General features: G+C 58.4%; 1 protein-coding gene across 3 annotated transcripts; it reads right to left on the bottom strand.

Moving 5' to 3' along the window:
• On the bottom strand, positions 1-20,140 carry ATP8B3 (ATPase phospholipid transporting 8B3). 3 transcript variants are annotated; one of them, XM_075998171.1, is made up of 27 exons: positions 20,081-20,140; positions 19,525-19,616; positions 18,975-19,088; positions 18,093-18,191; positions 17,943-18,004; positions 17,467-17,539; positions 17,270-17,340; positions 16,782-16,864; positions 15,062-15,220; positions 14,308-14,396; positions 12,355-12,545; positions 12,038-12,246; positions 11,809-11,837; positions 11,562-11,725; positions 10,970-11,163; positions 10,766-10,878; positions 8,858-9,022; positions 8,631-8,742; positions 7,783-7,858; positions 7,573-7,684; positions 6,901-7,267; positions 6,589-6,812; positions 4,525-4,608; positions 3,520-3,759; positions 3,203-3,341; positions 2,867-2,994; positions 1-1,515 (listed from the first exon to the last, which is right to left on the bottom strand). In XM_075998171.1, the coding sequence occupies exons 1-27, from the start codon at positions 20,130-20,132 to the stop codon at positions 724-726; spliced, it is 4,233 nt and encodes a 1,410-aa protein (XP_075854286.1). In that variant the 5' UTR covers positions 20,133-20,140; the 3' UTR covers positions 1-723. The 3 variants fall into 3 exon arrangements, with proteins under 3 accessions (XP_075854286.1, XP_012601284.2, XP_012601283.2); XM_012745830.2 differs by lacking the exons at positions 17,943-18,004; positions 18,093-18,191; positions 18,975-19,088; positions 19,525-19,616; positions 20,081-20,140 and having other exon boundaries at positions 3-1,515; positions 10,970-11,158; positions 11,569-11,725; positions 17,467-17,523; XM_012745829.3 differs by lacking the exons at positions 17,943-18,004; positions 18,093-18,191; positions 18,975-19,088; positions 19,525-19,616; positions 20,081-20,140 and having other exon boundaries at positions 3-1,515; positions 6,589-6,809; positions 10,970-11,158; positions 11,569-11,725; positions 17,467-17,523.
• Between the last annotated feature and the right edge of the window lie 1,523 nt (positions 20,141-21,663).

Here is a 21,663-nt window from a genome sequence, read left to right as displayed (position 1 = left end):
GCCCGCCCTGTGCCCCCACTCCACACACTGTTCCACCCTCCACCAGGAACACTTACGAATCGGAAAAGCTTGGTGCCTTTGACTCAACAACGCCCCAAGATGCAGACCTTGTCAGGACCTGCTTTTGGAGACGTGGTCATTGCCCACTGCTTTCCGGACTCTAAAGTGAAAGGAGGTGTATTTGAAGGGAAGAGACCAGGGCAGCCTGGTGGAGGAAGAAGCTAGATGGTGCCAGAATTGGAGTTTATAAACTTTTGGGGGAGGGGCCAGCTGGCGGGCAGTGGCAGGGGCCAAGACTGTTAAGCAGAGTCTGCTCATACCTTTCTCCCTTTTGGGAGCAATGAAGCTCACCCTTGTGATCTGGCCCAGGGCAAAGAAGAAAAAGCTTTCCCTGCAAATACCCCATGGGCCACTAGGGGCCAGTGTTCTAACCTAAAAAACTGGGAAAGACTGTGGCCTCACAAAAAGAAGTGTAGGAACAGAGTGAGCCTAACCAAGCCCCAGGGTCAGATGCACCCTGGTTTATTAGAAAAAGAAAAGGATGTGGTGTCCTTGTCATCAGAGGAAGGCCTCCTGCTGTCAATGAATGCTCCTCTGGGGGCAGGGGTGGCCCCTCCACCAATTCAGGTGGAAACTGGTCCTCGCTGGGCGCCGGCTGGGCTGCCACTCCGTCAGTGACGGCTGCCTCCCCGTGCATCAGGGCTCTACCTCCACAGGCTGCTCCTATGAAGATGACTCTTCTTTACTTGGCTGAGTCTCCACCACTGTCCCCTCCTTGGAGGCGTGGGGGTCCTTTGGGGAGATGTATGGCCGGCTCTCCCCCAACGGTACTGAAGTACTCCCAGATGACGGCTTCTCCTCTAAGAATTCAGTCTGGCTGCCCCAAAACGGCTGGCCCAAAGGCAATGGCTCGGTTGCCAAAGGTTGTGGCTGACTCTGCAGAAGGGACAGCTGGTGTTCTTTGGGCAGTGCTGGCTCCCCTGGAAGAGAAACTGACCCCTCCTTGGTTGACAGCAGATTCTCAGGAAGAGGTGGCCTCTGCTTGGGTGAGAGTGGCCTCTTCTGTGCCATCTGCAACTTCTGGAAAGACTCAGATGCCCTGTTCATGCTGGTGGGCAACTTGTTTGTGGGAGAACCTTGGTTGTCTGAATTAACAGCGGGTTGCCTGTCCACAGACAAGGATGAGCTCATCACAGAAGAGGGATTCATCTTCTCAAAGGATATGTCCCCTTGGTCTCTCAGCCTCCACAGGGATGACAACTTCCTGCAAACCCAGCATGAGCTATTTGGGCTGGAGAGCAGCTCTTCTTCAGATGGGACTGGGATATCAGATTCCAACTCATTGCTGCTCTCTTGTGGCCTCTGCAGAATTTTGCCCTGAGTGATGAGGTCTGCATAGCCCTCATCGTGGCAGAAGGCATAGCTGGAACGCCGACCACGTGACCCCCGATGTAAACGGGGTACAGACTCCACAGTGAAAATTTCCTCAGCTGGGGCCTCTTCTTTCACCTCTTCCTGCAAAGCAAAGAGGAAAAGCAGGGTCACCAGGCTCCCAAACTTTGTTGATTGGTTTCAGGTCACGTGCCCACCAGTGGAGGCCAATTCAGAGCCCTTGGCTTCCATTGATTGGCCAGGTTTTTACCTACCCCATGTGAGCCAGTTAGAGTTGTCCCTGGAATTGACTCTGGATCAACTAATCAGTCTTGCCCTGGGATTTAACTCTGGACCAGCCAATCAGAGTCCTTCCCTGAGACCTAATTCTGCACCAGCCAATCAGAGTCTTACCCTGAGACCTAACTCTGTACCAGCCAATCAGAGTCCTTCCTGGAGACCTAACTCTGCACCAGCCAATCAGAGTCTTATCCTGAGACCTAACTCTGAACCAGCTACCAGGTGCCTTGGGTGCCTTCTAGTGTCAAATCTAGGAGAGGTGAATCTGGGATAGCCGTGTGTCCAGCCTGTGTGGAAGAAAGTGGCAGGAGCTGAGCAGGGAGGACTGGGTGGTAGGTCTGTGGCATGTCCTGTCAATTCTGGGCTGCATCCCAGCTGCAACCTCCTTTTCCATGTCTTTCCGTGTTTCCAGGAGCTGCCAAATTCCACTTTTTTTATTGCAATAAAATATACATAACATAAAGTTGACCATCTTAAACACTTTTCAGTGTATGCTGCAGCTCAGTGGCATTAAGCACATTCACACTGTCGGGTGATCATCGCCACCTTCCATCTCTAGAACTTTCTCATTCTCTCAAACTGATGCTCTGTCCGCAGGAAACACTAACTCTGTGTCCCCCTCCCCAGCCCCTGGCACCCACCATTCTATTTTCTGTCTCTGTGATTTTGACACCTCTGGGGACCTCCTAAAAGTGGAATTATACAGCATTTGTCAATTTGTGTCTGGCGTCTCTCACAGAGCATGACGTCCTCAAGGTCCATCCATGCTGTGGCCTATGTCAGAGCCCCGTCCCTTTCCGTGGCTGAGTGATGCTCCAGTGTGGATATGGACTGCTTAGTGTTATCTATTCATCCATCATCGATGGACACCTGGGTTGTTTCTAAGTTCCCACTTCTGCCCAAACCATTTCAAGGTTGTTTCTGTCACCTCAGCCCCTAAGCCTTAGATCACTGGTCCCAGCCTGCTGGGTGCTCCCTGCTGCTTTCCTGGGGCATCCGGCGCCCACCCCCCACCCCCGGCGAGGGCACTGGGTGTGCAGGGGGCTCCGTGTCCACCTTCTCATCCACCCCTGCACCTCTGAGGGCCAGGAGGAGTTGAGACACCTTAGAGTCCCTGTTTCCATCATGGGCTTCCCCGTGGTGGGGTCATGGGGACATTCAGGGTGTCGGGACCCCAGCCCCAGCCCCGCCTCACCTTGGGGCGCGGCTTCTTGAGGGCTTGGCAGATCATCCGCAGGGCCAGGACAGGCAGGGTGTTCAGGGTGATGTTCAACAGGATGACCAACATGGTGGAGGGGCAGGACAGCACGTTGCGGTCGGCGTCTGGGGACAGGGCACGGGGTCACAGCAGAGTCTTCCCGTCCCCTCGGCTCCGTGGACGCCCCCAGACCGAGGTGCACCGGTTCCAAGAAAGGAGCCCCGCGCGGACGCTTTGCTGAGCCACTGACTTCCCCGATCAACCTGCCGCCTCCACGGCCGGGGCCACCCGCGTCAGGACCTCCTCGCCCCCACCCCCGTGCTTGGGGCTCACACAGAAACGGGAAGGTCTTTGGGGAGATCCTGTAGAGCCTGTAGCTCTGGGTGATGTAAGTCATGACCCCGTAGAAGCCGAGGCTGAGGACGATGGTCACCACGCACAGCACGGTCCAGTACTTGATGATCAGGATGACCTAGGCCGAGAGGAGCGCTCAGTGGGGGGCCCCAGGGCCAGGAGGAAGCTGGGCCAGGACACCAAGCCCCTGGGGTCCAGGAAGGGCACCTGGGGAGGCCCCAAAGCCGGGGGTACCTGGGGAGGAGGCCTCGATGGCCAGTGGCCCAGGCCCCACCCTGGGGAGGCGCCCTGCCCACCTCCACGATGATGCACAGCAGCCCCGACAGGGCCACGACCACCGCGAAGGACTGGAAGTCGCTGAAGCTGCAGGGTCCTGCGGTGTCCCAGCTGATCCACAGGGTCATGAAGAAGTTCACCAGGGAGGTGGCGGTGCCGTGGGCGATGGCTTGGAGGAAGACCCAGTAGTTGAAGAGCTCGTTCTTCTGCCCTGCCATGTACAGCTCAGGCATCTGCAGACTCCGCTGGGCGCTCATGTCCTGGGGGCGGGGGCGGGGCCCCCAGAGGTGTGAGTTCGTGTAGATGAAAATAAAACAAAATGCCAAGAGTTCGAGAGAGGGGTGGGCACCGCTCGGCTGTGCACATGGGGATGGCTGAGACATGCCAGCAGCAGGGTCTCCTTACTGGCCATCAGTGTGGCCATTAGCTTCTGGACTGAACTGTGCAGGGGCAGAACAGTTCTGTCTTCGGCAACATTCTACAGGACCCCCTCCCCTTCACACGCCGGATCACTTAGTGGGGCCTCTCGGCACTGGGAGGGGGGACAAACATAGCAGGACCATGTCTTCTTTTCTTGGTGGGAGGAAATAGAGACGGGGTCTCACTCTGTCACCCAGGCTGGAGCACAGTGGTGTCATCACAGCCCACTGCAGCCTCCAACTCCTGGGCTCAAGTGATCCTTCTGCCTTGGCCTCCCTAAGCACTGAGATTACAGGCGTGAGCTACATCGAGAAGCCCAGGACTGTCTTTTCTGATGCCCTCTCCCCATTGCACAGATAGGCAGACAGAGGCACTGGGGCTTGGGGGCTGGCAGAGGCACGTCCCAAAGAGAGGGGCCAGTGAGAGGCCGCCTTCTACCCACCCCAGGATGGGACTGAGCTCTGGTGGGAGCAGGTGCATGGCAGTGGGTGGGGAGAGGTGTGCGCGGTAGCCCCCCCAAGCCCCATCCCCAGACCCCAGGGTGGAGAGGCTGAGCATGGGGTGGGAGGGCAGTCCAGAGGGAGGCCGGGCCTCCACCTGCTTACCTGCTCGAACAGCCCGATGTAGAGGCACGGGAGGGTGGTGTACAGGAGGTTGAACAGGGCCAGGAACCAGCCTTCGTACAGAGGCTAAGTCAGGGAGAAGGAGGGAAACAGAGTCAGCCTGAAGCTGCCCAGGGAGCCCCACTGCACTGGCCGGGCACCTGGTGAGGATTCCAGGTGAATTAGAGTCACCTTACAATCAGGGCTGGGGCTAAGACCCAGGTTGGGTTAAGTGATGCTTGACAAAGGCTGGAAGACAAAAGGCAGAGAGAAAAGAGCTTGGGCTAATGCTTTCCAAATGGTGCCTCTGAGTTTTTGTTTTCATTGGATGACTTCAAGAAAGAGCTACAAAAGGAACAATAGCCACCGCCACACCCAGCTAAGTTTTCTATTTTTAGTAGAGATGGGGTCTCACTCTTGCTCAGGCTGGTCTCGAACTCCTGGTCTCATGTGATCCTCCCACCTCAGCCTTCCAGAGTGCTGGGATTATAGGTGTGAGCCACCGCACCCGGCCATTTTGCAATATTTAGAATCAAGTTGGAGGAGACCCAAGGCTGATTAGCTCAACTCCCCTCCCAGTGCATACATCCAGTCCAGTTTAAAAAAGGAAATTAGGCCGGGCGTGGTGGCTCACGCCTGTAATCCTAGCACTCTGGGAGGCCGAGGCGGGAGGATTGCTCAAGGTCAGGAGTTCGAAACCAGCCTTAGCAAGAGTGAGACCCCGTCTCTACTATAAATAGAAAGAAATTAATTGGCCAACTAATATATATAGAAAAAATGATCCGGGCATGGTGGCGCATGCCTGTAGTCCCAGCTACTCGGGAGGCTGAGGCAGGAGGATCGCTTGAGCCCAGGAGTTTGAGGTTGCTGTGAGCTAGGCTGACGCCACGGCACTCACTCTAGCCTGGGCAACAAAGTGAGACTCTGTCTCAAAAAAAAAAAAAAAAAAGGAAATTACTTCTGAACTACAGTTCTGTGTAAACTAAAGAAATAATAGGCCGGGCGCAGTGGCTCACGCCTGTAATCCTAGCACTCTGGGGGGCCGAGGTGGGCGGATTGCTCGAGGTCAGGAGTTCGAAACCAGCCTGAGCAAGAGCGAGACCCCGTCTCTACTATATAAAAATAGAAAGAAATTAATTGGCCAACTAATATATATAGAAAAAATTAGCCGGGCATGGTGGCGCATGCCTGTAGTCCCAGCTACTTGGGAGGCTGAGGCAGGAGGATTGCCTGAGCCCAGGAGTTTGAGGTTGCCGTGAGCTAGGCTGATGCCACGGCACTCACTCTAGCCTGGGCAAGAAAGCGAGACTCTGTCTCAGAAAAAAAAGACTCTCACTGTTGGAGAAAACAGCTACAAGGAGTACATGGAGAAGGCTTAGCTCAGCCCTGGAGTCCCAGCTACTCAGGAGGCTGAGGCAGGAGGACAGCTTGAGCACAGGAGTTGGAGTCTACAGTGAGCTGTGATCATGCTATTGCACTCCAGCCTGGGTGACAGTGAGACCCTGTCTCTAAAAGAAAAAAAAAAAAAAGATATACACATAGACATATAGATGACAGATTAGACAGACATAAAACATAACAATGGTGGTCCCATAGGATCCCATAAGATGAGGATACCATATTTTTGTTCTACATTTTCTGTGTTTAGATGCACAAATAATTGCCATTGTGTTGTCGCTGCCTACAGTATTCAGCATGTACACGCTGTATGTTTCTTGGCCCTGCTTACAGGAGAAGTAACACTGTAGCACTGAGCACACCAGGCACACGGACCTGGGTGTCTAACTGCCACTCTCCAGTGATGGGAACCTGGGCTCCGTGTGTCCAGGGCTGGGGCAGGGGAAGAGCACATGAGCCCGGAACCTCTGGTGGCACCAGAAAGTGAGGCTGTGTTCAGAGAATAGCAGGTAGACGCTGAGAGAACAAACCTGAGACAATCTGAACAACAGAAATAAGAGTAAAATGAATATCCATGGCTGGGTGCGGCTACGGGGGGGACGTGGCACCCCTGAGGGGCTGTTCCCTACCCCCACCCCGAGTGGGACAGCCGTGGCTGGGCCGGCTCACCTGGCCGCTGAAGCTGTTGTAGAAAGCAAACCAGATCTGAGCCATCATGATGGCCAGTGTCTTGTAGACGAAGTAGCGCAGGAACTTGCAGACCCGCACGTAGGACCAGCGTCCGTGCACCAGCAGCAGCCGCTGCAGGAAGCAGAACTGGCCCAGCGCGAAGTCGCTGTTCTGCACCGCCTGCGTGCCCTCCTGCCCCGCCAGCCCCACGCCGATGTCTGCTGCTGCGGGGCACACACGTGGACACTTAGCATCCAGCCACCTCCAGGGAGGCTGTCCCGGCCTCCCCCAGCCCCGCCACCCGCCACCCACTCTTGATCATGTTGACGTCGTTGGCACCATCCCCGATGGCCAGGGTCACCACTTGCTGGTATTTCTTGACCAGGGCCACAACCAAAGCCTTCTGCTTGGGCGTCACCCGGCAGCAGATGACAGCCTGGCACCGCGAGGCCAGGTCCACGAAGGCCCGCTCACGCCGCACCTCGAGGCTCTCTCGGGATTTTGAGACCTTGGACTTCGTTGGGGTCTGCTGGACGCTGAAGTTCCACCACAGCATGGATATGCGCCGCGCCCGCAGGAAGTCCCGCACGCCCTCAAAGGGCTCTTGCCAGGACTCGTCTGCCTCCACGTTCTGGATCAGGGCTCGAGGCTCCTTGCGCAGGGAGAGCAGCAGCTTGTCCTGGCCGACAGGGCACAGGGCCCTGTCACTCTGAGAGCCCCCGCTCCATCCCCAAGCCCCGCGCACACACACACCCGCCCCCCTGCCTCCCACTGCTACCCTGGTCCAGGCTTGACCACGACTCTCCTTCTCTCTGGCCCCTTGGAGTCCTGTCTCTCCGCGTTGTTATTTGAGGCCCTGCAGGCTCAATCTTCCCAACGGTCCCCCCTCCCCACACTTCATGGGACCCCACCCCCAGCCAGTCACTCCTCCCAGGCCTCTCCTGGACACTGGGACTCCACTGTCCACCCCGAGCTGAGACTGACCAGGAAGACCCCGTCAATGACCATGGCCAACTTGACATGTGGCGGGAGCTTCAGAAAGTCCTTCTTGGTCTGCAGGTTGCTGTTGTGCTCTGAGCAGGCTTCCAGGAATTGGCTGCGGGCGCCCAGGGGGTTCAGCTAGGCCCCAGGGCACCGGCTCCCTTCTGCCCGGCCCCCCCACCCCGCTCACCTACCCTAACCCCGGTTTCTTACAGTATCTCCTTCTCCTCCAGGATGAGCATGTTCTCTGACAGTAGCTGGCAGGCAAAGCTTATGTTCACCGCGGTCTCTGCAAACCAGCAGGGCTCAGTGCTTGAATGGCCTGGCAAATCGCAGCAGCACACCCCACCCCCTTACAATGGCAACTGGCTCAGAGAGGGACATGTCACCCAGGCTGGCCAATGAGAGCCAGCCTTGAGACAGCCTCCAGCTCTAAGCAAAAGGGCTGCTCCCTCTCTCCCCTGGGGGCTGCTGAGGAATGGAAGTCTGAGGCCGGGATCACTGGGCGTATCATCATGCCTCGGACTTAAAGAAATGTCTTCATTTTCTTTTAAAATCAGAAGGAAAAAATAGTGTACATAATTCAGCCTGGACATTAGTCTTTATAGAGTCAGAAAACGGCATTGTTAGTATTTGTGTGTGTGTATGGAGCACCAGGGAGCAGCAAAGGCAAAAATGCCTTGGCCCCACAAAAGCCCTAATGTGGCCCTGCTGGCACCTGCCATGTTCTCTGAGATGCCCAGCGGGGTCCCAGAGAATGTATAGGTGGGGCCTTGTGTTCCACGGTGGAAGAGAGTTAGGGCTTTGGGGTCACAGGACCTGAGGTTCCAATCCCAGCTTCCATTAGTGCCCCAAGCTCTCTCTGCCCGCTGGGCTCACCTGTCGCACTGGGGTAATGAGGGCCCCACCTCACAGGTTTGCTGCGAGAAAGAAACTCTCACCGGGTGCTCTACACAGCCTCAGGCCCCCAGGAGGCACCCTGTGCATTGCGGACTTTTTAATCATTTCTGTTTGCCCCTTTCTGTGACCCAGCGGCTGCCCAGAGCCACTCTGGGACCCACCTTGCTTGTCCCCTGTGAGCACCCAGATTTTGATGTTCGCCTTCTTGAGACACTTGATGGTGTTAGGAACGCCGTCCTGGAGTCTGTCCTCAATGGCTGTGGCTCCCAGCAGCTAGTGGGGTGAGTAGCAATAGGGGTGCTGGGTGAGAGACTGAGCAGGGACCCAGCTCCCCGTAGGGGTAGGGGACCCCGGGGACCCCTACCAGTCTCCCCATGTATCTGCCCACCTTGAGGCTTTGTTCCATCTCGTTGTACAGCTCCTGCAGGGCCTGCGCCCGATTCTGCAGCAAGACACTGGCCTCCTGGTGCCGCTGGTGCCACCTCTCGTACGTGGCCTCATCCACCTCCTTGTAGGCCAGGCACAGCGTTCGCAGGCTCTCCTTGGCAAAGGCCTGGGGCCAGCCGGGCAGGACCTATCACCACCTGGTCTCCCCATGGCCCTGTTGCTCTGCCCTTCCCCCTCCCCCCACATCCCCATAGCAGCCAGGGGGACTCAGAGAACCAGCATAGGATCCCCTGCCCCACCCACTCCATCTCAGACCCAGACGTGCTCGGCTCGCTTGCTCCCAGGCCTCTTCCGCACCAGGGACACAAGCGCTGCGCTTTGCGTGGCCAGCTCTAGCTGTTCCTCAGGACCCTCCATGCAGCCTCCCCCGACTCCCCCACAGGGCTCCCCAGCCCCTCCCTTGGACCCTCTGCTTAGTAGGACTCTTTGCACCCTACTCTCTAGCTCTGTCACCCAGGCTGGAGCTCAAGCGATCCTCCTGCCTCAGCCTCCCCAGTAGCTTGGACTACAGGCATGCACCACCACACCTAGCTAATTTTTCTATTTCTTGTAGAGATGGGGTCTTTCTATGTTGCCCAGGCTGGTCTCAAACTCCTGAGCTCAAGCAATCCTTGGCCTTGGCTTTCCCAAGTGCTGAGATTACAGGGATGAGCCACCATACCCAGCCATCTATCTCATTTTGGGAGGGCTGGGCCAGGGTTGAGTCCCTTGGGCTTGTGAACAGATCCTTTGGGGCTCACCCCAAGTGGGGCCTGAGGGCTTGGTGGCCCCAAGGAAGTTGCCCACGTGGCTCCTCATGTCCTTCCCGCCCAGGCTTTCTGCCCCAAGGTGGGGGCCCAGGTCTTGCTTTTGTTAGGCCAGAAAGGTCAGGCCTGGATACCACAGAGGGGTTTCCTGGATATTGGGAGCTCCCAACAGTCCTTTACCCTTCCTAGTTTACCCATCTGTTCCCTAGTGTGGTTTAGCCTAGCCATGCTGCCGAGCTCTTGGGCTCTGGGCCATCATTCTGACTCACTTTCCCAGTTCTGGGCCAGAGACTGGATGCCTGGCTCCTCCACCCTGGCAGGGCAGGGCACTCCAGGAGACCCCGAGTTGGGGGGCACATGGCATTCTTCCACCCCCTGCCTACTGGCCCTTGTCCCCTCTGGCCCCATAGGGTCAGGGCTGGCCCAAAGGGAGGGAGCCCCGGGGTGGTGACAGCCCCAGGTTAGGGGACCAGGACAGGAGGGGCCCCCTGAAGGTGGGCACCTTGCAGCTGAGCTGAGGTCCAAGAGGTCTGAATGACAAACTGGACAGAGGGAAGAACATGTGCAAAGACCCCACTGCATCGCCTGAGCATGGGGGAAATTGCAAGCCAGAAATTGGGGTCCCGGGAGCCCCTCACGGGGCAAGGACAGACAAGCCAGCTGGAGAGGGCAGCGGGAGACAGACCGAGACAGCCTTGAAGGCTGATCTGATCTAGGGAGTTTGGGCTTCACCCACAGGGAGGAAAGGTTTGGGGCAGAGAAGGCTGATTGTGTCCTGGAACCCAGGTTTAGCTGGGAGAGGGGGATGGTGTCCAAGGCTAAAGCCCAACCACAGAGTGTCCTGTGTCAATGAGAAGACAACACCTTCTTGGAGCAGGTACATTTTGGAGTTCAGCCCCCTCCCATTCTGTGTGTGTGTGTGGCAGAGGGTGGAGGAGGTGCTTTGTGAGTGCACAATCTGCCCACTTGTCCATGGCTGCCCCAGGTACCTTCAGCCATTTCTCTGCACCACTCCTCCCTGGCCCTGTCCTGGTCCTGTCCACACGCACATGCACGTGCATACACACGGACACACAACAGCCTTCCTCCCCGCCGGGACTCACAGCCAAGGCCTCCTCTGTGCTCAGCTTCGAGCTTTGTTTCCTGTGTAAGCGCTCCAAGATGACTGTGTCGGCACCCTTGGTGTAGAGGCAGATGGTGCCCTCCGGTTTCCGGACTGTCGGGGGAGAGAGGCCCGGCTGCCCACACACGCTCCCCTTCTGCCCAGCACGACCCTGGGACCCGGGATGGGGGCTGCCCAGGCTCACCCAGCACCGACATCCGCTTGCGCATGCTGTTGAAGTCCATCATGGCCAGGACCTGATAGACACGCTCCTCCCCAAGCTCCATGAGGGTAATGGTGTCCTGGGTACGCGACAGGAACACGTAGCCGAAGTTCCGGGCCGCCGTGATCAGCGCCTCCTCATCTGGGGAAGCCGCCTGGTACACCAGCAGGTCTGGCAGGGGAGGGGACCAGTGGGGTGGGGGGAGGCACACGTTTGCAGACAGCTGGCCACATGCAGGCCCTTTTGGGGCCCCTCCATCTCCACGGCGCAGGGTGGAGGGCGGAAAACGGGCCCTGCTGGTGCTAACAGATACTTCTGGGATGGTGGCCCCTCAGGCCTGCACAACCTCTAAACCCAACTGAGGGAGGTGGGTGCTTGGGTCCCAGTCTAGATGACCTCCTCAGGCTCAAACCCAGCCCGGGACACCCTTTGGCCCTGATGATGACAATCCCAGCGCTAAGCCATCTCTGCTCTCAGCTCTAAGCCCAGTGAAAACGCTCTGAGGCTGGTACCGTCTCAAACCCCCAGGAACCTGGGTGACCTCAGAGTAGGAAGAGAGGCGGCGGCGGCTGCGTGCTCACTCTCTTTCTCCTGCACCATAACGGTGTGGCAGATGGCGAGCACACGCCAGAACTCTCGCACCGCCTTGTCCCTCTTGGCTTGCACGATGCGCAGCAGTGTCTCGTTGTGGAAACGCAGCTTCCCGTCGGCAAACTTGTTCCACAGGTAGGGGTTCCCCTGGGGGGCGGCACAGGCCAGCTGTGGGTAGGTCACCGCCCACCCCTCCCCGTGTCCAGCACTGTGGGGTGGGCAGGGCTCACCTTGGGGCTCCTGCTCTCTGAATCTGGACCTGAGGAAAGACCCCCCTTCAGGCCTCAGCTCCCTGGGACTTGCTTGCAGGGGGAAGGGTTCCTACAGCCCCTGCCCTTGGGCACCCAGCCCCCCTTGGAGAGAGCGAGGGTTGCTGAGGTGTCAGGGCTCACAGACCCCGAGTGGCCTCAGGAAAGGAGGGGACCCGGCAGAGGGCAGAGCGGCCCGGGCCCCACCCACCGTAGACATGGCCATCGATGCAGCACTTCTTGAAGGCCAGGATGTTCTGCGTGAGTGTGCCCGTCTTGTCGGAGAAGATGTACTCCACCTGGCCCAGCTGGTCGTTGAGGCTGGTGCTGCGCGCCTTGGCGGGCTGGTTCAGCGGTGCGTAGTACATCGCCTGGTCCCAGTTGATGAAGATGCTGTTCCCCAGGTAGATGAACTCCGCCCTGCAAACGCACGCCGGCTCAGGCTCCCGGCCCACAGGAGCTTGCTCGCTCCCTCGAGGGGCCTCCCTGTGGTCCCGTTGGTGGGGGTGTGACCGTGGGCGGACGCACATGATGAACATGGCCATCGGGACCATGACGCTTAGCAGGATGAGGAAGCTCCAGAAGATGAAGAAGGACTCCATGGCTACACTGCGCCGGTACAGGATCCAGAGGTAGTGGTGCCTGTCTTTCAACTCTCTCATCCAAAGACCAAAGCTCACGGCCAGGGCCGTGGACACAACCACGAGTGACAGGAAGATCTGCGGGGCGGCAGGAGTGGGAGGGTGTGCAGGGGGGCAGGGGTTGATGGGATGCCCCAGGGATGCCAGCAGGACCAGCGCAGGGGCGAGCAGGGCCCCCAGCTCTGCACCAGGAAGGGACGGGGAGAACAAAGGGAAGGCTTGGGCAACCTGAGGACAGGGGAACTGCCAGGGCTGTGCCCAGGCTTTTGTTTTGTTTTGTTTTGTTTTTTTTTTTTTTTTTTTTTTGAGACAGAGTCTCGCTTTGTTGCCCAGGCTAGAGTGAGTGCCGTGGCGTCAGCCTAGCTCACAGCAACCTCAAACTACTGGGCTCAAGGGATCCTCCTGCCTCAGCCTCCCAAGTAGCTGGGACTACAGGCATGTGCCACCATGCCCAGCTAATTTTTTGTATATATTAGTTGGCCAATTAATTTCTTTCTATTTATAGTAGAGACGGGGTCTCGCTCTTGCTCAGGCTGGTTTCGAACTCCTGACCTCGAGCAATCCGCCCGCCTCGGCCTCCCAGAGAGCTAGGATTACAGGCGTGAGCCACCGCGCCCGGCCTGTGCCCAGGCTTTTGTGGCTGGCCTTTTCTTTTCTTTCTTCCTTTTTTTTTTTTTTTAGAGACAGGGATCTCATTTTGTCACCCAGGCTGGTGTGCAGTGGCATCATCACAGCTCACTGCAGCCTCCAACTCCTGGGCTCAAGCGAGCCTCCTACCGCCACGCTCAACTAATTTTTTCTATTTATAGAAAATAGAATAGGGGTCTCACTCTTACTCAGGCTGGTCTCAAACTCCTGACCTCAAGCGATCCTCCCACCTCGGCCTCCCAGAGTGCTGGGATCACAGGCGTGAGCCACTGTGTCCAGCCTGTGGCTGATTTTTATTATTACAATAACTTCTAAAACTATAGAGTTGATTGGCCAAAATGTTAAGGATTATTAACATTTCAGCAGAAGGTAGATAAGCACTTTATTTCCTGTAGCCCAGAAAATCATCAGGATCGGGGGAGAGGGGAGGGGCAGGCAAGGGAAATATATGTAACCTTAACATTTGTACCCTCATGATATGCTGGAAAAAATAAATTAAAAAAAAGAAAAAGAAAACCATCAGGATCAAATGTATTTGATAAAACATAATACAGGCTGGGTGCCATGACTTTGGCACTTTTGGAGCCCAGGAGTTGGAGGTTGCAGTGAGCTGTGACCACACCACTGCACTCCAGCCTGAGTGACAGAGGAAAACCCTGTCTCAAAAAAATATCTTTTAAAATTATTTTAACAAAACATTCTGTGCCCAAACACCTCCTTTTTTTTTTTTTTTTTTTTTTTTTTTTTGAGACAGAGTCTCGCTTTCTTGCCTAGGCTAGAGTGAGTGCCGTGGCGTCAGCCTAGCTCACAGCAACCTCAAACTCCTGGGCTCAAGCGATCCTCCTGCCTCAGCCTCCCGAGTAGCTGGGACTACAGGCACAAGCCACCATGCCCGGCTGATTTTTATATATATATTAGTTGGCCAATTAATTTCTTTCTATTTTTATGGTAGAGACGGGGTCTTGCTCAGGCTGGTTTTGAACTCCTGACCTTGAGCAATCCGCCCGCCTCAGCCTCCCAGAGTGCTAGGATTACAGGCGTGAGCCACCTCGCCCGGCCTCAAACACCTCCTTTTGCAGAGGAGGGAAACTGAGGCCCAGGTGATGACAGCCAGAGCTTCTGTCTGTGGGGTGGGGCCCTTCCCTTGCCCCTTCTCTGTAGGCCCCAGGTAAAGCACCCACTGGCAACTCACCACGACGACCAGCTTGTTCATCAGCAGGTCTAGCTTGGTTCTCTTCAAGTGGATCTTGCCACAGTTCTTCATGATCTTTGTGTCAAAGCCTGCAGGGTTTGCAACCATCCATCCACCCACCCACCCCTCTATACTCCTACCCATCCATCCACTCATCCACTAATCCACCAATCCATCCATCCACCCACTCACCCATCCATCCATCTACCCCTCCATCCATCCACCCACCCATCCATCTACCCCTTCATCCATCCACCAATCCATATATCCATCCACCCATCCATCCATCCATCTTCCTGCCCATCCATCCACGCATCTACCCATCCATCTACCTATCCATCCACCCACCCATCCATCCATTCATCTTCTTACCCATAATGGATGAGTGCACTCATCCACCCACCCACCAATCCACCCATCCATCTTCCTGCCCAGCCATCCACTCATTCACCTGCCCCCCAATCCATCCATCCACCCATCCATCCATTCATCCATCTACTCACCCATCCACCCATCCTTCCATCTGTATATAAGCACTCCATTCAGCCCAAACAAAAGTGCTGGCTCAACACATCCCTTTTAAGTTTCAGCACCAGGTCCCAGGGAAGCCAGGAGCTCTGCGTCGCTGGGCAGATGCACAGCAGCCTGGTCTGGGTTTGTGGCTCCTCACCCTCTACTTTAGGGCTCTCAGCCGCCCGCACCCCCCACCTCCACCTGCACGGCTCGTGCTGCAGGGGCCCTGGAGTGGCCGTACCGGCATAGATGACCATGCCATAGCACATGTTCGTGTTGCGGATCTTGCAGCCGCGGAGGAGGAGGTTGCCAATGTCCAGGGGGTACATCTTGCCGTTCCACTCCAAGCGCCCCACAAACTGGTGCATTCTGCTGTTGGGCTCCTCACACATCACCCGGCCTGTGGGCAGTGGGGCGGCCAGCGGGCCAGTGTCATGGCTAGGCTTGGGTGCTCCATCTCGGCTGGGCTCCCTGCCACCACCCCTCTCTAATCAGTGCAGGTGGGAACATTCCTGTCACCCTCTAGCCCCAGATACCTTCATGGGCCCCCAGTGCTCCAAGTGACCCCTGTGCCTTCTGCCCAGACTCACACTTCCCTGATCCTCCAGCCAGATCAGCCCCTACCCAGCCCGCTACCTCATGGTCCTGACCATAGGACGGGGTTATTTGTGTGACCATGTCATTAATGTCTGTGGGCTCCATGAGAGCAGGCGCCAGCCTTGTCTTGGCCATGCTGTGACCCGAGGGCATAGCCCAGCACCTGGCACGTGGTAGGTGCTCAATAAGTGTGTGAAGAGGGAAGGGGAGAAGGGACACCCATGTGGGGGCAGAATCCCCAGCACCCTGCCGCGACTGTCCACGATCACCCAGTTCCCTGTTGCCCTGCAACAAGGCATTGTCAGTCGCGCTTCTTTAAGGAAGCAGGCTCAGGGTGCAAAGACCTGGCCCAGGCCAGTACTCGGTGAGCGCTAACATGACTGTGGGGTGCGGGCTGGAACCCCCAGAAGGAGGAGGAGCGACAGAGCTCTTGTATGGTCCTTGCCAGGCTGTCCCATTCCACCATAGGGACTGGGAACCTGACTTATTCCTGAGTACAGGAATCAGAGACATCTAGGTTGGTATGGGTGGAGCTCTGACCCTCAGTCTCCTCCTCTGAGAAATGGGGTTCTGCCCTGCAGGAGTGCTGAGGCAGCTGAACCAAGCCAGGGCCTAGGGAGAGCCTCCTTGCCAAGCACCCTGGGGTCTTCCTGACCAGTGGGAAGTGCCTCTCTCTCTGCTCCTGTCTTTTCATGGGGTCACATGGCAGTGACCAAGTTCTGAGGCTACCAGGACAATTAGAAAAGAATAAACAAGGCTATGGCTGCCTTCCACTGAAGCTAAGCCTTTTCCTAGACGTCAGGGACAGATAGGAAAAAGGAAAAAAAAAAAATGGTGCTTGAGTGTCAAGAGCAAGGAGGCTGTGGCTCAAGAAAAATATTCTGCTCCAATTAATTGAACCAATTAAAGTAGCTTGCCTTTTCAACAAGACAAGAAGAAAAATCTGTCAACTTGCCTTTGCAACAAGACAGGAAAACAAAACAAAACCGTATCCCCTCACTGGGCTGCAGCAAACAGTAACTGTGTCCACACCACCTGTGGGAAACACTCCAGGCAGAAAATAAGAAAATGCCAAGGGGTGGAGTGGGGATGGTGCCCTGTTCTTGCTGGCCTGTCCCACCACGTGAGTCGTCGGCCTGCACATGAGAGCTGCCTTTTCGATGAAACCATGACATGATCAAAGGCATCTGTGTTGTGTTAAATTTAACACTGTTCAATAAAGTGCCGCAGCATGTTTTGTAACAAGAGTAACAACAACAACCAAAGATCCCAGCTTTTACCAGTTTTTGCCCTGATTCTGGGGACATGAAACAGAGGCCCAGGTCAGGTGCTTGGGATGGCCACCTCACACCAAGGCCTCTCACCTTGGAAGGATGCCATCTTCCTCGTATTGGTCAGCTCCTGGTGGGTGACCATCAGGGCCTGTCTGAACTTCAAGTTGGTCTCCCTGGCAATAGGGAGGGCAGGGAGGAGAAGAGGAAGGTGAGAGGGGCAGGGGAGAGGTGTCTTCCTGGCCCAAGGAGCCCCTGGCCCTCTTCCTCCAGAGTCATGCAAACATTTTCACTGAGCACCTACTATGTGCCGGCTGCCAATCAGAAGGATGAGGCCCAGGGAGGAGAGAGAGAGGGCCTTGCCCAGGGCCACCCAGCATTATTTGGCAATGCGCTGAGGCCTTGGCCTTCCCACCCTCCGGCACACAGTAGGGCCTGCAGAAATGCCAGGTGGAGTGAACAACCAAAGTATCTGAGAGGGGAGGGCTTGGCCAGCAGCCTCTGTGGCAACTGGCAGAGTGGGGCTATCTGGGCCGTGCGCCAAAGCGCCCCAGGCTCCCAGAGATGTGGTGGCTCCTTACCCGTCGATGTCAGCTGTCTCCACGTAGCACAGGCTGCTGGGCTCCGAGCTGGCCAGCAAGAGCAAGTCGGCCTGCGTAGGGGGTATCGTTGTGGGAGGGGACGGAAGACAAGCAGGAGAGGCCGGGCGGCCCTCCCCAGGGTGGGGGGGCAGGCGCTTACAGGGAGGGGTGTGCTGGGGCGGGCGACACCAGCTCACCGGGACTATGCTGTCGTTGCTGAGACAGACCACGTCTCCTACGCACAGATTCTTCCATTTTTGCCAAATGAAGCTGCAGGGAGCGGGGCGTGAGAGGTGGGCCTCCCCGCCACCCCCACTGAGCCCGAGCATGTCTTAAGGGCCCGCAGTTGGGTTGGGGACACTTGGCTTCCGGGAGTCCCTACCACCCTAGGCCTTTACTCCCGCTAGGTCCCACCCACTTGGCAGCCTGCAAGGCCAGCTCGGTTACTGCCTCCCCCAGGAAGCCTTCCCTGACCTCCCACCTCCATCCCAGGGACCCATGCTCCTGCCCAGGGACCTCCATGGTCCCGCACCCGAGTCCTCTCCCTGCTAGGGAGAGGCAATTGGTGGCAGGCACCTAATGGGGGCCTGGGTCCCCCCGCCAGACTCAGCCAGGAGACCAGGGGCATGGAAGGTGACGGACTCTTTGCCCCACTACCAGCCACCGGCCTCACCTCTTCCCCACGAGGACCTGGCAGGGCCTGTTGTTGACGGTTCTGTCACTCCTGTGCCGGCCCTGGGCCACGAAGGAGCAGGTCAGAGGGACCAGCCTGCCTCTCCTGCCCCTGCCCCGTGCCCACCATGGCTCCCCCAGCTCCACTCACGATGTCGTCCACTAGGTCACGGGTGGCACGGATGGCGAGAAGGCAGACCAGGGGGGCAAAGAGAGTGAACCAGGGCAGCGTGGAGATCTCAGGGATTCCCTGCCATGGGTGGGGTGGGTCACACCAGCTGGCCAGGTGGGCTGACCCCTCCCTGTCTTTCTGGGGACCTCCCCCACCCATCTCCCCTGCCCTGCCACCCAGCAATCCCAGCCCCTACGTCCAACATCGCTGAGTCCCTCCCCCTGCCTGCCACCTAGCAAACTCCTCTTCCTCCTGGCCCAGCTCCTGTGCCGCCTCCTCCAGGGAGCCCCCAAGCCCTGGCCTTGCTTCTCCTGGGGTTTTCCTTGAGGTCTGAGCACCACCACTACACCCTGGGGCCCGGCCTCAGGCTTAACAGATGTGAGTGGGAGGTGCCCTGGCCAGATGCCCATCCCCGGATGCCACCCCAGACCACCGCTCTGGACTCCTCCTTCCTTCTCCGCACCCGTCAAGGTCCGCTCAGTAGACAGGGGCTGGGGGCAGTGGTATGACCAGGGCTGTCCGGGACGGGAAGGGGCTGTGTCCAGCAGGTGCCAGCGAGGCATGGAGAGGCTGCCCTCCTTGGACCTGGAGGGTCTGTTCATCCACTTTCATCATTCAACACGTATTGAGCGCCTTCTGTGTGCCAGGCCCTGGGCCGGGCAGTGGGGACCCAGCAGTGAGGGTCTGTGGGGAGTGGGGCACTGACCCACACATCACACAGACAAATACACAAAGTCACCCAGATGGTCAGGGAGGGCTTCGTGGAGGAGGTGACACTCCCACCATGGCTCCAGAGGACAACTAGGCTGGGAGGGGAGCAGGGAGAAGGAGTGGCGTGGGTGCCACGCGGAGGCCCCTCACCTGCAAGATGACGGTCATAAGGAAGTACACGTTGGACACGCGGTGGAACTGCTCGTACAGATTCAGTGGCAGGAAGGAGAAGAAGTTGTACTTGGCCGTGCGGATGATGTTGGTCTGGAACGAGAGCTGCCAGCGTTTGGCACAGGAGCGCGAAGCTGGCCCTGCCCACCCCAGCCCCCACTGAGTAAGCATCTTCTGGGCCAGAATTTATCGAGCACCTGCTGAATGCAAGGTCTCGGAGCCAGGATTAATTGTCTATTGAATGCAAAGCCATGAGCCAGCGTTTACTGAGCACCTACTGAGTGCAAAGATTCATAGAGCTGAGACCCCAAGGGAGATACCAGGAGGGATTCGAGGGGGCTCTGAGGGCCACCTATCCTTTAACATGCACCAGGACAGGGCAAAGAAGATGTAACTGCCCCCGCCAGGGGTGAGGTGAGCACGGGCAGGCACCATGGTCCTTACTTTGCAAGTAACACCATGGAACAAATGCAAGGCCAAGTGCTGGCCCAAGCCTGGTGGCTCTGGGAGTGCGTGAGGGACTGCCCACCTTGTACTTCTGCCTGTGCCAGCACAGAAACACCTTCTTCCTGAACTGCCTGTGGTAGTCGTGGCTGTTGGCCTTTATGTCCCAGGTGAATGCTGCAGCCAGGGCAGAGCTGGGTGTCACTGGAGCACCAGGCCCAGGACAAACACCTCTTAATGACACCCCGGGTGAGGGCTCATGGGGCCCAGGGGACCCAGGTACCAGGGATGCCCAGCTGTGGCCAGAGACAAACTGGAAGAACCCGCCAAGCCCCGGCACATAGTAGGTGGATCTGAAGACACCTTCTTGCCCAGCTGTGAGCCAGTCCATGGACGCAGAGGACAGGTCCTGGGAGACTCACTGAGGTCCCCTCATTTTGCAAATGGGGTGAACTGAGGCCCGGTGATGGGCTCTGGGGCAACCAAGGCCACACCCGCAGCCTGGGCTGCTCACGTATCCCGACCACTTGTAACCACTCAGGAACACCAGGCAAGGCCCCTCATGCGGGTTTGGGGATGGCCTTCCTGTCCCCTCTCTCCTCCCTCCCGCCCACGTCCCATGCTCAGCCCAAGACATGCACCTGTGTCCTCGTTACCATCGTGGAAATCTTCTGGGTAGGTAGGACTGCCCATGCTGCCGGGTCTGCCGTGGGGAGAGGGACCCCGGGTCACACAGGTGGCCCCAGCGCTGGCCGGAGGAACACCATCCACTCCATGGCCTGGGGGTCAACCCTAGCAAATGTCACCTCCCACGCCTGTCCGCTGTCTCCTCCCTGGGCTCGAAGGTCCAGCCACTGGCTGTGTGTCCTGCCCTGTCAGGACACCCTCAGACGCAGGGGTCCGGAGCTGGTCCCCAAACTGCAGCAGTGCTGGACGGGCGAACCTCTGGCCACTGCTCCCACTGCCCGCCCCCCCTCAGCCTGGTTTCCCTGCAGCCTCCATCCTCCGCCCCACCAGCACCCAGTTTGTTGACTGAATGAGCCTGGGGAGGCGGGGGTAGATGCTATCCCAGGGAGGTCTGAGTGTGGCCCCGGGGCTGCCTGGGCAGGGACTGTGACTGGGGAGGGAAGCTTCTCCACTAACAGGCTCAGAAATTTGAGGCCAGCTCTGCAGCAGGGGGGCCCTCGGCAGCTCCCTCCTGGCCAGGCCCCCTCCCAGGCTGTTCCCTCTGCCTGGCCATGTCCTCACCCTTAGAGTCTCAGTTCATACTTCCCAGCCCCCAGGCTGGGCCTCGAGCCACCACTGGGCGCGCCCCCTGCCCCATCCCAGCTCAGGAGGCCTCCGCTCCTCCACCTCCCCCGAGTGCCCAGGGCGGGTGTCTGAGTCACCGGTGTCCCTGGGGCCCGGCGGGGCAGGGCTGGCCCCGGCCTCTGGGGGGCTGGGCGGGGCCCGCGCCCGTTTGGCAGATGAGGAAAACTGAGGCTCACCGCAGGGAAGGGGCGGGGTCGCGCTGCGGAGCGGAGGCTGGGGCGGGCGTGGGGCAGAGACAGCCGCGGTGCTCGCCTGTCCCGCACCGCTGGTCCGACCAGAACCCCCTTCCCCAAGTCCCCCGGCGCCCCGCACCCTCCGGGCCCGACCGCGCGAACCTCGAGGGGGCGCTCTCTCCGCCGCCGCTGCGACCCCGCGGCCCTCAGCCGGGGCGGAGCCCAGAGAGGGTACGAGGGGGCCCGGGACGCACAGCAGTGGGGACGGCCCCGCTCACCTGCGCCGACTCCGGCGGGCGGGGCCGGGCTTCCTGGGGCGGGGCGGGCGGGGCCCGGCTGCCTGGAGCCGGCGACGGGCGTCCAGGGCGGCGGACTTGGTGTGGCCCTCAGCCTGGCGTCTGGCAGCCTGGGGCGGGCCGCGGGCGTCCAGAGCGGCGGGCGTGGTGCGACCGTTAGGACCGTTAGCCGGGCGCCAACCGCCTTGAAATGCTAGGCGCAGGCCGGGGGCGGGGCCGGGAAGGGGCGGGGCCAAGGTGGAAGGCGGGGCCAGAGAGCCTGCAGAACGGGCCAGGTGGGGGCGGGGCCCAGTGGGGCTGGGCGGTACGAGGCAGGGTTGGGACCTGGGGCGTGGTCATGATAGAAGGCGGGGCCGAGAGAAGCCTTGAAGGGCTGAGGTGGGGTCAGGGCGAGGTAGGGGCGAGGCCAGCGTGGAAGGCGAGGCCAGAGGAGCCTTGCAGACC

Source organism: Microcebus murinus, chromosome 27 (assembly GCF_040939455.1).
Source record: "Microcebus murinus isolate Inina chromosome 27, M.murinus_Inina_mat1.0, whole genome shotgun sequence".
Classification (NCBI taxonomy): Eukaryota; Metazoa; Chordata; class Mammalia; order Primates; family Cheirogaleidae; genus Microcebus; species Microcebus murinus.
This window is presented reverse-complemented; position numbering and strand designations above follow the sequence as displayed.